Consider the following 14993-nt stretch of genomic DNA (forward strand, 5'->3'; position numbering starts at 1 on the left):
CTGCACAAATAGTAAATCAGTTTGAAATATCCTATATATATATATTGGATAGAGAAATATTTACTGCTATTGCATTTATTAATTTATTTTTGCATTTTATTTGTTCACTAAATATGAAGCACTGTAACACTTGCAAAATATTTATCATGGACAGATGACACTTCACCATCATTACATCTAATGGGCTACCTTGAAAGGAATTTAAATTTTACAGGACTAAAAACAACAAAGTGAAAAACAATAAACGTCTGTTGAAGCTCAGCTGCATTGTGAGAGCTAGAGCTAAAGTAGTTCACACTAGACACTGCTTCATACAGAAATTAAAAGTTACTGATAATTCTCTTTTAAAAAGCTTAATTGTGAGTTTAAAGAGAATGTAAACTTAAAACGTTTAAAAACTTCCATCTTAAAATATTCTATTTTTCCTAACTTGAAAGTGGTCTCTAGAAGCAGGTCACTGTCATGAGATGGTTAGTAAGATACTCCCAAATAATGTTAGTGGTAATAAAACTACAAACAAAAGTGATCTAGGTTTCAGTATTTAAAAATCTGACACATTTTTGAATGGTCATCATCAAAAAAAGAACTCCCTTGAGCGCCTGCCCATATTCTAATCCAATTCTGAAAACAATTGTGTAGCTCTAGAGCCAGGACTTCGAGATACCAATGCTCAGTCCTGGATATGCATTGATGTTACCACTCAGTATAAATAAAACAAATATATACAAGCATTGGTAGGAAAATAAAATGTTTTAAACTAGTTTAATGAAAAATAAAATGCTTTCTTTTACAAAGTAGCAGGGAGTGTGTGGTTTTTCAAATTTGGACTGTGTATGGTAAATCCTGCTGCTGTTTGTCAGCTGCATGTTTCTGGGAGGTATATACAGTTTAACCTTGTTATAAATAAATCCCATGAGACTGGGAGGTAAGTTCTTTAAAAGAGGCTGTTCAGTTATAAAAGCATTAGTCAATCTGCTGCATCATCACAATGAAAAATTAGGTTCCTGCTGTTTAAAGGGTCTATTATAATGAGGTTGTGCCGGGTTTACATTTTTTTTTGCAACTGCTATAAAAAATGAGTTCCTGTAATTTGTAAGAAAGAGTAAGAATGTATGTGTTTAATTTAAACCCACAGATTCCATGACCAGGCACCCAGCCTGAAGTGCAGAAGGAGACAGAACCAGAAATGTTTATATGCCATGACACGAATCTTGAGGAAAGAAATTCTCTGGGTAAGCAAGATCAGTTTTACTATTTATCCCACAGCCCAGTGTCAACTCTACTTTTATATTAATTAAAACATTAAAAAAGCCTCTTTAACACTTAAACACTATCGCTATACAGTCTTTTAAAGGGACTGAATGCTTCCCTCTGATTTCTTCTGTCCAAAAATAAAGAAAACACTGACCAAAAAATGCAGCTGGTGCTGGCTGTTGACTTTTTAAAACCAAACTAAACAGCAACATTTATGTATCTTAATGAGTGGGAAAAACTGGAAATTACATCAATAGCCTCACAAAAAATATGCATGCCCATCCTCTAAATAAATGCATATTTGTTTTAAATGTATAGGCAAAATATTAGGATGTTCTCCTTGTTGGCATGATTGTGCAGCAGCATAAGTAGCTGTTATTCCTTGGGTGGTACATGACAATAGTGCATGGCTAACTGAACTATCAAAGGAAAGTGTCTTTATTAATAGATCACACTCTGCACTTAGCTAGTGTGTGCTAATTGGGAATAGTGCGAACCTATCACTTTTTTAATGGTTACCAGATGATAGGCTAATATTTTACCTGCTTGTTAAAACCTGGAGAGGGTCACCCTCCTTTTCTAACTCTAGCATCAATGGGAACTGAAAATGTTTGAAACGTGCCTGCCCATGGGAGTGCTCTGTCTGCCAGATCTCTAGTAAATTAACAGATGCTTCTCCTAGCCCTGTGCTGACACTAATGATAATATTTCCCAGATCCTGAAGGAAGGAACTAGTCATCTTTGAAAACCAGTTTTCATTGCCATTAGAAATAGGGTTAAAAATCCATTAACCAAATGGAAAAGTGTAAAATCTTTACAGGAAAAAAGTGTCATGCTTGAAAAGGCATTTTTCAAACAATAAAGGAAAAAAGTTATAAACAGTGTGAAACTGCCACTGTGATAGAAGTGGAAAAAAGACTTAGAAACTCTAAAATAAAATAAAAAATCTGACCTTCTTCTGAGTTCTATCCAAAGGTCATATGAAAGTTACAGTACTTAAAACTGTGCAGTGTATCAATGCAAATGTGACCCCAAGAAAAGGCAAGGTACATATAGAACTATGCATGATTTGTCACATTAGCATTTTACTTGCTCTCAGTCCTGCATTGTACAAATCCTGTGGAGACTGATGTCCCATACATCACACAAGCAGTGGGGCTGATCACTTTAGAATCCAATTTACAAGCATTAGAAGAAGAGGGTAGGGAAGGAAAGCTGTTTGTTTTTATTCATTTTGCCAGTGAATAAATAAGATGCTTCAGATTCTGAAGATGTCACTTAAAATTTTCAAGCACGCTTAAATAATTTAGGAGCCTAAGTTCCATTTTAAAAATAGACATAAGCACCCAGAGGCCAGATTTTAAGGGTATTTTGGCACGTAACGATGCAGACACTTTTTTTTAAAATAAAAACCTGAGTAGGTTAGGTACTTAAATCTCATGTAAAGTCACTGACATAGGTTCCTACATTATTCCTGAGACATTTGGAAAAGTTTACCCTTAATCTTCTTCAGTGATTTTAGAGAAGTGGCAAACTAAAGTGGTTTATTTGAAAATATTGCTCATTCCTTAAATTTCAAAATGGAATCAGATACTGGAAGAGGCTTAGCTAGTAGATTACTGCGTCTTTCAGGTGGGCTAATGAGAGATTTAAATCTACCAATAAGCTGTTTGCCAAATAGTGTCTTTCAGTTCTGATGCTTGGTGTTGGAGCCAGTTGCTGAATGGGCTGCCAGGCCAGCAATGAGCAGGTTTGCTTTTTTTTATTTATCCAACTTTTTAAAGAAGTTGGAAATGGCCTCAAGAGGGCACTTTCTGCACACATACAAGGGGAGGGTCACTCCCACATTGGTTTCTGGTGGCAGCATGCAGCTTCTCCTTTATGTTTAGAAATGTACTGATGACTTTGCTTTCTTCTGTTTGACTTTAAATTTCTTGGATTCAGTACCTCTCTTTATCTTGTCTGGATTGTTACAAGATTGCAGTCAGGACCTTTTGCTCTTCTCCATATGATAAGTGAACATCTCTTTAACTGTACTACATGTGATCTCCTTAGAAACAGCAGCTTTTTATGCTAGGGCTGAAGGGCATGTTGAGGGACAGAAGACCTCTGACGCAGTGAATGCTCCACATTTCAGTTGATCAGACTGCATGACTTATCTCCCTAGATGCCATTCAGGGACTTGCGTGTGCAGAGCAAGTTAGTCACCACAGTTAGACTGTTAGGATGGATGTTTTAGCTGTGTACAAGTTGGTATGAATTACTGTTAATAACACTTAGCATGCTAATTACTTGCACAAAAGGAAAAGAGACACCCATAGCTAACAACTTACTTAAAATATTGAAAGAATAGTATTTCAGCAAATGTACAAAACTTTACAACAGTGTTTCTATGTAAACAAAAGCAGCAAGGTTTATATTGAAAAATAAATCCAATAGTCCAGGTGTTCTTTATACTTTCTGGGTTTAAGAAGAATTTTTCTTCAATTAAAAAAATACCTTAGAGAACTGTGGTACTAATGTTACAGATGAACAATTTTAAATTATTTTTCCATCCATTCCATTATGTTATTAAGAAACAATTTTAGTGTGAACTCAGAAGCGAAATTTTAAGCAATTTTATTTTTCCTGATGCCATTAAATTTGGGTCAGTTTTAGCCACTAAAAGTATAAATTTACTTTTTTTGCTTGAAAAGAAACATTAGAAAAGTGAATAATTTTTCTCTAAGAATTCTTCAATTTTAATAAGTAAGGTAAGATAAATATATTACATAGTGGCACATACCTTGCAACATGAAAATAAATATTCATTTTTATTTTAAACACAGGCCTGGAAAACTAAAAGTTGAATAAAGAAAATATTGTTCCTTGTCAAAGTATCACTACCAGTTAGGTGTATATAGCTGCTATACATTATTATTTTTTGTGAAAGTAAATAATCCATAAATAACTATGAAGTATTTTGTATATATTCATCAAAATTAAATCTGTGATACCACGAAAGTTACAGCATATTAAAATCTTTTTACAGTCACCTAGTACAGTGTTTAACAGGAGCCTTTAGTTAAAAGTGCATTATTTTACTATAATACACAAAACAGAACAGTCTAGTTCTAATTTTCTGCCTTTAGTTTCCCTTGAGGCAATTTACTAAAATATCTTTTGTTCAAAGCCATGTGCTTTACATACAAACAATCCAAAAGCCTACTTAATCCTCCTCTCCAGACTTTGCAGACAGTGGGGCAGAAAGAAATCTCTTCCAAATGCTGGAGTCTTCCTTCCAAACACTAGAAACAATGTCATGCCACTCTGCATTCCCAGATCTGCCTCTGGAAGCATAGTCTGGACTAATGACTTAGTGCAGGTAAGGCTGTTGCTGAGTAGTCTAGGCCTCAGGAGTTTCCTTCACGTCGACTGCAGAAAGGGGTGTTAATTCAGTAATCAGTGATGTAGGTTCCAGTTATCAAACAAGGGAAAAGGCTTGTGGAAGAAGAGGGAATATGACTGGGATCGCTCTTCATCACTTACTCTGCTTCTCATGGCTTCCATCTGACTTTTTGGTTTTGCCATTCTAAGGCTTTATAATCACCTAGAAAGAGGGCGAGACCACGTGGCATTTTAATTTAAATAAACGTACATAAACACATGCTGTGTACAGTGAGATAATCTTGCAAGGAATTTTGTAAATGAAATGTTGTTGCTTGAAGTTTGATAGCATGACATAGTTATAAGCAGGATCTGGATAGCTGGACATGACTGGAAAGGAAATATGGGAACTTTGATTCACTTGCAATGGGATTACTAAAAATAGGTTTCTTGTCCATTTATAATCAGTTACAAATTTAGGAAATCCCTTGGGATTATTGTGGACAGTCCCATGAAAATATCTGGTCACTGTAAGCCAATGGACAAGTAATCAAAATGAGAAGTTATTCTCAATTGAAACAACGGTAATTTTTTAATGTAATGTTACCTCTTATAACATTACGTGCATAAAAAGGACAGCTTTAGCTACAATTCAGCATTAGACTGTCACAAACAAAGGAAAAGAAATTAAAAAGGGAAGAATGTACTCGGAAATAACTGTGGCAAGGAAACAGAAAAGTTCATCTTGATGCTTCTGCTTAATCTGTCCCATAATGCAAAAGAGGATGTTTAAACGCTTGCCGGGAAATGCCTTTTAGAGCAGTATGGGAACCCTGGAATTTGCTGGGACAGTGCATTGTAAAGCCAGGCAGCATGCTAAGTGGTCCTGTTTTGGCCTTTTTTTTAAGAACAGATTATTGTTAGACCAATTACTTCACAGATTTTAGGACTATGCAGGTACAGGAGTCAAAGCAGATTTCCTAGCAGTTTTTAATTTATCTTACTTTAAAATCATATTGACTAGATAGCACCACCAGAACATAGAAACATGGATGGCTATATGCCAGTATGATGCAATGACCCATAAGATTTTAATGAACTATTTTGATTACTACTTGTACTTCACTATGGTTTACTAAGTACCCCTTTGAAAAAAATATGGTACAAATTATGCCTTGAAAATTAAGCGTACAATTAACAAACAAGTAGTAGAGATGTTGTACCTGACTAGAGCATATTGCAGTTAATTGTGGGTGTTATTCCATGATGTCACTAAAGGTCAAACTACATGCAGACTTTTCATCTTTGCTCTGGGTACCATCTGGTGAAGTCTGCAGAGGGGGTGATATGAAACCTCTATACTGCCTACTTGACTTGGTTAACTTCTTAAATTCGTTAGCAAATGAAATGCCTTTTCTTCTATCCTCCCGTGCTGCCTGTAAAAAAAAAAAAAAAGGAAAAAAAATTCAAATGTGTCATCTTGCTAGTAGTTCAAGCTGGAAATATAGTTTGAATTTCTTGTGAAAGCAAGTAGCAGCAGTTTTCAAAATAAACGTACAAGAATCACGAGAAAGAACATGCAAGTGTGATATGTTTAGATTAATGACTTGCGCATTAGAAGTAACAGATATACTGTATTCAAGCTTTGCTCCTGATATATTTTTTGTAGGACAATGCAGAAGAAATATTAATGTCTGCTGGGGAAAGGGAACTGTAGTTTCTATGCTGTGGCTGCTCCCAGTGTGTAGGTCTCTCTAAGTGGTCCAGATATATCAGCGCTGCTACCTTTTTCAGTAGCCAGCAAGTAACAGGAAATGAAATGTCAGGAACTTGTATTTATAATTGTGAAGCTGTCCTTGTCTGAAGTTTATGTTTTACAACACTAGGAAAACTCGAAAGATGGTGGTGAGAGTTTAAGACTCAGAGGGTCTGTAGAATCCTACTGGGGGGCAAGGCAGCCAGTTGAAAGATAATAAGCATTGAGGTAACCAGCAGGTTTTCAAGTAAGTGATCTCTATTCAGTGAAGTGAATGTTGGAAGAAATATTTCATCTTGGATACTTAGGCTGTAAACAGATGTCCCATTTGAGGTGGTTTTGACCTGAATCAAAACAGCAGTGGCGCAAGCCTTTGCATGTAGAGCCTTTCCAAGCTGCATTGTTGCTCCTCTGCCAGTAAGCGCCTAGGGAAAGGGCACAGCCTGGCAGGCTTGTCCCTGGAACAAACCGCAATTAAAGTGAATGAGGTGCAGTAACTTACAGATGCAGCATTTTTCTCTGGCACACTGCACAGGTGCACAAAGGGGGACAGTGGGTGTGAATGTCTGTAGGATCCTGGCACAGAAGTCTTTTTCCTGGGAGAAATACAACATCTGTTTACAGTCTTTAGGCATTTATAGTGTCATAGTGCTTAGGGTTCGAAGGGACCTAAACAGATCATCAGGTCCGACTCCCTGCCCCGAGCAGGAACAAGTGCTGGGGTCATAACACCCCAGCCAAATATCTGTCCAGCCTCCTCTTGAAGACTCCCAAGGTAGGGGAGAGTACCACCTCCCTTGGGAGTCCATTCCAGAGCCTGGCAGCACTAACCATAAAGTAATGCCTCCCGATATCCAGCCTGAACCTTCTCTAACTATAGGTGTGTTGCTGGTTCCTTCTCCCTAGATGCAGTACCCTGCACTTGTCCGCATTGAATTCCATGCTATTCTCATGCACCCACCTCTGTAACCTGTCTAGATCTAGCTGGATTCTGTACCCCCACCTCCAGCGTGCCTACCTCATCCCACATCTTGGTGTTGTCAGTGAATTTGGGCAGCATGCCTTCCACACTGACATTCAGATCGCTGATAAAGATGTTGAACAATACAGGCCCCAGGACAACCCTGGAGGACACCACCGCCCACATCCCTCCACGTCAAAAACGACCCATCCACCACCACTCTCTGAGTGTGGCCATCTAGCCAATTTGTCACCCATCTGACTGTGTAGGCATCAATGCCACAGTCACCTAGTTTTTTTATGACAATGGGGTGAGAAACAGTGTCAAAGGCCTTGAAGGCTGTGACAACATCCACCTCAGTGCCCACATCCAGGGACTTGGTGACCTGGTCATAAAAGGAAACCAGGTTAGTCAGGCAGGATCTGCCCCCAGTGAACCCATGTTGGTTGCGCCTGAGCTCTGGGAGGCGGGGGTGCAAAGGGAAGCTGTGCTAATTAAAAACACCCCAAGTGTCACATGTATAAGCGTCCCTGTGCTGAAAAATGTAAGCGGGGTGCTTCAAACTAAAGCTCGTTGAATGAGCTTTAATTTATCACCGTTTTTCAGTGCAGGGACACTGATACATGTGACACTGGAGTCTGCTGGAGCACGGTAATTATTATGGTCTTACAGACTTGATTAATCGAGTCTGCTCTGACATACTGTAATTACAGCATGTCGGAGCTGCCTCCCTGCAAATGTACAGGAGCCCTTAGTGACTTATTTTGTTTGCAATCCTGCCAGATGAAGAAGTGTCTCCTAGAAGTGCTTGTGTAGCCGTGAATTCTGGAGTTCAGTAGAACATTGAAATGAACATCTGTTAGGACACTTAGCCTCTAGCAGAATCAGGATGGAAAGGTAGCTCACTCGCAGTAGTAGTATTACATGGATAAACATGTAGGCTTTTCCTGTGTGGGCGCTTGCCTGTGAAAACATTCCACAGCAGGAGTTTGCTCATTGTACTGTAATATCATACTAGCCTATTGCCCATCAAGAATGAGGGGGGTGGGCGGGCAGGCGGGGATGGAATGCCACCACCCCGTGCTGTCATCCCAGTCCATTCCTGTTGTTGTCTGTCATGACTGATGGGGGCAGGGACAGAGTGGCGCCACCCAGTGCCCCACAATACCCCTCTCTCCCCCCCCCATGTCTGGCCCCATGCACGAGAGTGGGGGGACGAGGCCAGCATTGCGCTTGCCAGCACAGAGGCGGAGGTGGCAGTGGCGCGGGGTGCTGTTGTATGCGGTGGCAAGGCTGGATCCACCTCTATCCCCATGCACCGGAGTGGGGGGGCGAGCGCTAGCGATGCTGGCCTTGCCCACCCACTCTGGCCCCTCAGTCCCTGCTGTCACGGTGGGGAGGACAGAGCCCCACATCTGGCCCCATTCCCCTCAGCTGCATCAGGTCCAGGCCCGCTCCCCTCTCCCTCCTTTGAGTCTGCCACCATTCCCCCCACATGCTCCTTGCCTTCCCATGAATGACGGGGCGGGGGTGGGGGTTGGAGGCCCTGCGGGGATGGAGCACCACCACCCACTACAACACTCCTCTGCCATCTCCCCGGGGGGGGGGGAAGTTTGCATCGCCGTCCCCTCTGCCCCCCTCCCCACTTCCTCATTGCCACCTCCAGGGAGCAGGGTTGGGGGGGAGGGCAGGGCCTTGCCCTTCTGTCTGCTCTGTCGCTCTGCCTCAGGCCGAGGGGGAGGGTGGTGGGTGAGGCCATCTGCTCCATCGCTGCCATTATGGCGGCACAGTGCCACCGCTGCCTCCTGTCCTGAACGCTCTTGGAGTACTGTGATCAGTTGATTCAGACAGCCCATCAGGGTAAACACAGTGTTACTGACAGACAGACCGATTAAGGCTTTTATAATATTACAATGGGTGAAATATTCAGCCTTCCATGCCCGTTCTGTCTTCTCGGTAGCTTGGAATGACCAATTCTGCAGTTAAGGGCGGGTCGTTTCTGATGAGTTACATAATTTAACCATGTCGTTTGTACAGAAATGAAGCAGAATCAACTTTATACTTTCAGGATGAAACAAAACATGATCTGACCTCTCACCATGTTCCTTTTGATAGGACATATGTTATTTGCCGTTCTCAGATGTTGCTCACATGCCACTTTTGTATTTTACAGAAGGGTTTTTAATCATTTACCTGAACCTGTTCTTTCAACTTCAGGATAAATTTCCCTGCTCCCTTCCACTTGCTCTGAGCCTGGAACACACACTCTTGATCAGAGAGAATCCTCTGAGATGGTTTAGGTGTTGAAGACTTTTTGTTTGTTGGCTCTTTTGTCACCTCTTCCAAGAGGACATAGTCATTTGGGTTGGGATTGTTCAGAATGCTGTAGGAATACTTGGCTTTGCAAAGAGTCTGTTTAAAAAAAAAAAGCAAAACATAAGGAACCCACTGTGTTTACTGGGCAGATTCCCAGAAATGAGGGAACTTCAATGAAGATCTAGCCCAGTATCTATGAAATAACCTACTTTTTGTATGAAACCAAACTTATGTACATGGACAGGGAACCTTTCCTGACTGGAAATGGAAGAAGCAGGAAGACATATTTCATACCTGTTGTATGACATCTTGAGCTGTGCTAAATCGGGGGGTTTTGATGACAGTGCGAGGTTGCTCTGGGGAAACATCGTGCACTTGAACAAAGAAACTATCATCCTCAGAGCTGATATTTGCTTCTTCTTTTTCCTCTTGAAAGAAGTTTCTCTCATTCAAATTCTGCATTAAAATGTGAAGAGAAGGAAAAAATCAGAAATGTGCGAGGTCAGAAAAGTACCAATGGTTGAATTTAGAGGAGGTTCTTATCACGTCCTGGGAATTCAGATTTTGCTGTTTCTATGGCTACATTTCAGTAAACACAATTGTTCTGTATAAACATTGGCCAAGTTAACACTCTCAATGTGCATTTCTGAAACCTGTAGTGCTGTGCAGAACCAGGAATGGGCAGAAGACCAGATAGATGGCTTGGGGTATTTTTTTTTTATATGTGTTCTTCCAGCTAAATGTTTAATTTGTACAGTTGCCAGGGAGAAAGGAAGGTGCTGTGAGCCTTTTTGTTCCCTGGTACCTTTGCAGATGCTTTTTTTCTAGTTCTGAGACTGCAAGTTAGCTGGTAAGCAGTCTTAAAGAGAGAACAGCTGGTTGGGGAAAGAGCCAGAGCCATTTCCTTATCCCTAAGGCTCACATGAGTCAGCGCCCCAACTGGAAATTTTCTCCAGGCAGTTCTTCATGTACTTCCATTGCCTAAAACAGAGACTGCTATGCTTTGGTGTTTTCTAGAACAAAATCCTCAGCTGATCCTAGATGGCTTTTAGCTTATGTTGTTAGAGATAAAAAGATCTTGAGCTTTGTATGGAGAGCAGCTGAACAAATATGGAATTACTAGCCAACTGCCCATCAAGAATGATGGGGGGGAGCGGGCAGGGACGGAGCCCTGGGCCCTCCCCATCTGAGCCAGCTCCCTCTTCGTCCTGCTGCTTGGGGTCCAGGCCCAAGGGTGGGGAGAAGTTGGGGTGGCAGTGGTGGGAGGAGCGGGCTCGGGGCGGGGATGGGGGAAGAGTGGGCCCAGGCCCAATAGGGGGAGGAGGTTCACTCCTCCCCTCACAGCTGCCCCCCCCAAGTGCCGCAGTGGCCTGGCCTTTCCCCTGGCTCGGGTCCAGTCCTCCCCTGGCCCCACCATCAGTGCCAATGCCATGGCACACCCGCTCCTCCCCTCTGTGGGGGAGAAGTGGGCCTGGGCCCAAGGGGGAGAGGAGGCCCACTCCTTCCCTCCCCTGGCTGCTGCTGCAACCACGTTGGGTTGGGCCTGCAGTTCCCCTTGCTTGGGCCCACTCCCCCCCACCCCATATTGGGCCTGGGCCTACTGCCCCCTGCACTGGGCCAGGGCACACTCTCCTCCTCCCTATCTTGGGCCTGGGTCCACTCCCCACCGCATTACTTGCAGGGAGCGGGGGAGGTGAAGCCAGCCCTGCTGGCCTTGCCCCCCCCTTTATGTCCACTCTGTTGTCGCCACCTCCAGGGAGCATGGTGGGGGGGGCGATTCCCTGTCAAGAATGATGGGGGGCAGGGGGGAGTGGGCGGGGATGGAGCCCTGGGCCCCCCTCCTCCTTCCCTCCTGCTGCTTGGGGTCTGGACCCGCTTCCCGCCAGAGTGGTTGGGGGAAGGGAGGAGCAGGCCCAGGCCTAATGTGGGGCAGGATCAGGCCTGAGGGTGGGAAGAAGCCAGGCTGCTGCAGGCCCACTCAGGGATGGGAGGAGCAGGCTTGGGGCCAATGTGGGGGAAGGGGGTGAGGAAGTAGTGGGCCTGGGCCCAAGTGGGGGGAGGAGGCCCGCTCGTTCCCTTCCCCAGCTGCTGCAGCTGCATCGGGCCAGGGCTGCTGTTCCCCCCACTACTTGGGCCTGTTCCCACCCCTGTGTTGGGCCCTGACCCACTGCCCTCCCCACCACGTTGGGCTTGGGCCCGCTCCCCCCCCACACACATTTCCTGCAGGGGGCAGGGCGGGGAGAGGTGAAGCCAGCCCTGCTGGCCTCAACCCCTCCCCTTCTGTCCACTCTGTTGCCACCACCTCCAAGGAGTGGGGGGAAGGAGGGGGACGAGGCCAGTGTAGCTGGCCACCCCCCCACCCCCCTCCTCGCTCCATCACCTGTGTCCCCTCCATCATGGCAGCAGGCTGCCTTCTGTGAGAACACTGTTTGTCAGCCAGTCAGAGCATGAATAAAGTGTTATGGACAGACAGACAGACAAAGGCATTTATAATATTAGAATTCCCACAAGCTAATTTATACCTAGCAAAATTGAAATTGGGCTGGTTGGAAGGTTTTGACATCTTGCTCCATCTTTCATTGGTCTATACAGACATCTTGGGTACATTGATATTTAGACATACAGTGTAAGTTTACATGTTCAAATTAAATTAGTTCTGCTGAATGCTTAGCAGAACTTACCTCTCAAAATAAGGAAATTTCACTACAGTCCTTTAATTTTGTTTACCTCCAAGTCCATGTGTTAGCATGTATTGGAAGATGTCTCATGAATATTTTACCAGCACTGAAACTGGTAAAATACTTCTTCCTAACCCTTTCCCTCTGCTGTCAGCACTGACAATTCCACCTGCCTCCTCATTGCTGAGGTCCTTAGTTTGAAGCTAACTTCCAAATTAAATGAGAGCACCTGCTGCCTCCATGCTGTATATTCCATTCTTCTATTCTAGTCAGTAGGATATTCATTTGTGCTCTTTTCTTTCTCTACATTTATATCCATCACATTACATTGTAGATTGCCTTGTACAACAGGAACCCAATGCTGATCAGGTACTATTGTTATAATGAAAAAGATACAATATTGCATTTAAGGCCAGTAGGTTTGTGTGAAAGCAAACTGGTTTTATGTGGGTGAATAAAATGGGAAGCTCATGAATCATAATTGTTCAGCTGTTGCATTGATTTTCAATTTTGTACATAACAATGAGATTAACTTCCAGTTATCAGAACAGATATCGTGTTCCTTTTGGCCCTCTTCAGGTCATCATTTTTAGCTACATGTGTAACTGACAATTTTTGCAGAAGAGACTTACTTCCTCTCGGGTTTTGAAGAGAATTCTTCCAACGTATCCTTCTTCAGGGAACCAACTATTTAAAATCTGTATTAGCACTTCCTCAGGACCAATAATTCTCTGGAATGGTGGTTTCTTGCAGTCACTCTTTTCTTTAGATATAAATGATTTTTCCTCCATCAAAAAATAGTCTGCTGCACATAATGATTCAGGGCCCTTTGTGGAAGCCAAGATCTGAGGCAGAACCAGAACATAATTTGAATACTAAACATAAACACTATTCAGTAGTTATGAATGAATCTGCATAGAACACACTGTATTGACCACTTGTTCAATAACAATGACATACACAAGCATTTCTGATGTGCTGTTTATTACTCCGTGCTCTTATTCTAGAGTAATGTATCGTTCCTTTAGACTGAGTAATTCAATTATTACAGACAAGGTTTAAGCTGTTTAAGCTTATTTCTGTGCATTTTGGCTGGCCAGACAATCTATTCACAATCCCAGAACAGTACAGTTTTTTCCCACTGCTAGAATAACAACCCCTGATGAGTTAATGGGTTTTAGGTTTTTCTACTCATGAACTTAGCCCTCTAACTTTTATTCTGTATTTCTATGATGTTCTTGTATAAACAGTTACACAGAAAAGCTTTGCCCTTGTAACAAGGGCAACCAGCTTAGCCAGGCATTTGGAAAGATTTTTTCTTCTCATATATGTGGTCCAAACATTGAAATACTAATAGAGAATATGCTTCCTGAGCAAGTAGTCAGCACCAGAGAAGAACCCTGGCTTTTAACAGTTCAACTTTTAACTGTGTTCAGTTGCTCACAGGTGACTAACTTCTGTTTGTAGTTCTCAAGCCGACTCAGTCAAGCAATAGTGTACAGTAATCTCAGACGAGATGCTATGGGGGAAGGACTGGAAGATAGGACAGTAGTGTTTGTTACATCAAAGCTTGTACTAATTGAGTTTACCATTAACTATTAACATTTGCAACAAACTGAAAGAGTGATGTGACATTTTGACTGAAGGTTGCCAAAGCATCAGCCATCCTGTTGTGTAGTTTGAAAATGGACTGAGAGAGATGAACAAAATAATTTTGCAGTGAGCCAGATCTTGGCTTCTATTATACCTGCTTTGCCTCACTGGCAGCAGGAAGGCACAGCTGATTCTTCTGACATAAGTGTGACTAAGTTGTGTAGCTGTTGAACACCACTCTATTGCAAGCCTTTGATGTCTGTGTTAACAGAAAAGTTTCTCTGTGCTCCTGCAATTCTGTTCCAGACCAAAACAGTGCTCTGTTTCCTAAGACCAGAAAAAATACCCTACACTGTGCAGATCAGTCATTCCAGAACATAGAACCTTATCTTTGGTTAATATGCTTTAATGTCTGCACATGTAGATGCCGGCCTATTCCCACTTACTGCACAGTAAATTGAAGCCGCTGTACATGCAAGTGTAGACAAGCCCTGTGTAAACTATAAGTTATGTAGCTAGCTATGCAAATAGAAATATATTGCAACACTTCCAATTATGAAAAATGGCCAGGGGTCATCATTATGAGGGGTACTAGCCTCATTTTTTTGTCTCACCTGAAAGAGGAATCTCCAAGAGCAAGCTACTATATTCCACATACTAAGGTTGTGCGAAGCTTCAGTCTCTGATTCAATTCGCTGGAGATTTGGCCCAATTAAGTGGCTGAATCTCCGAATCAAATCAGGAGACCCTTTAATCTCTCCAAACTGAATTGGAACCCTCCAAATCGATTTGGAGAGAATCAGATATAGACAGTTTTAAATGTTTTTTCTACATACCTTGAGGTACTAGGTGGTCATGAATGCTGCAATGCTGGGGCAAATGGAGTGTTCCACAGGAGCACGGGGGGGGGGCTCCCCAGCGCACTCAACAGCAGACCCAGAAGTGGACCAGAAGCACTTCTGATTTACTTCCTGCGCCCTCCCAGCTTGGCAACTGGTGTCTTGTGGTTCAGAGTCGGGGGAAGGCCCCTCCACAGCTGATTGCCGAGCTGGGGGGGGGGGGGGCCCCC

General features: G+C 42.8%; 1 protein-coding gene across 1 annotated transcript in view; it reads right to left on the minus strand.

Annotated features, from left to right (window-relative positions):
* Positions 1-1050: 1050 nt before the first annotated feature.
* The window catches only part of PLCE1 (phospholipase C epsilon 1), a 386628-nt gene continuing 372685 nt past the window's right edge, over positions 1051-14993 (minus strand). Inside the window, exons 28-32 of the mRNA XM_019502605.1 lie at positions 12964-13176; positions 9948-10109; positions 9531-9749; positions 5844-6056; positions 1051-4843 (exon numbers count right to left, since the gene is read on the minus strand). Of these exons, the coding sequence (XP_019358150.1) occupies positions 5877-6056; positions 9531-9749; positions 9948-10109; positions 12964-13176 (774 nt within the window). The 3' untranslated portion in view covers positions 1051-4843; positions 5844-5876. The remainder of the gene's footprint in view (positions 4844-5843; positions 6057-9530; positions 9750-9947; positions 10110-12963; positions 13177-14993) is intronic.

Source organism: Gavialis gangeticus, unplaced genomic scaffold (genome assembly GCF_001723915.1).
Source record: "Gavialis gangeticus isolate Ggan-Ray unplaced genomic scaffold, GavGan_comp1, whole genome shotgun sequence".
Lineage (NCBI taxonomy): Eukaryota > Metazoa > Chordata > Crocodylia > Gavialidae > Gavialis > Gavialis gangeticus.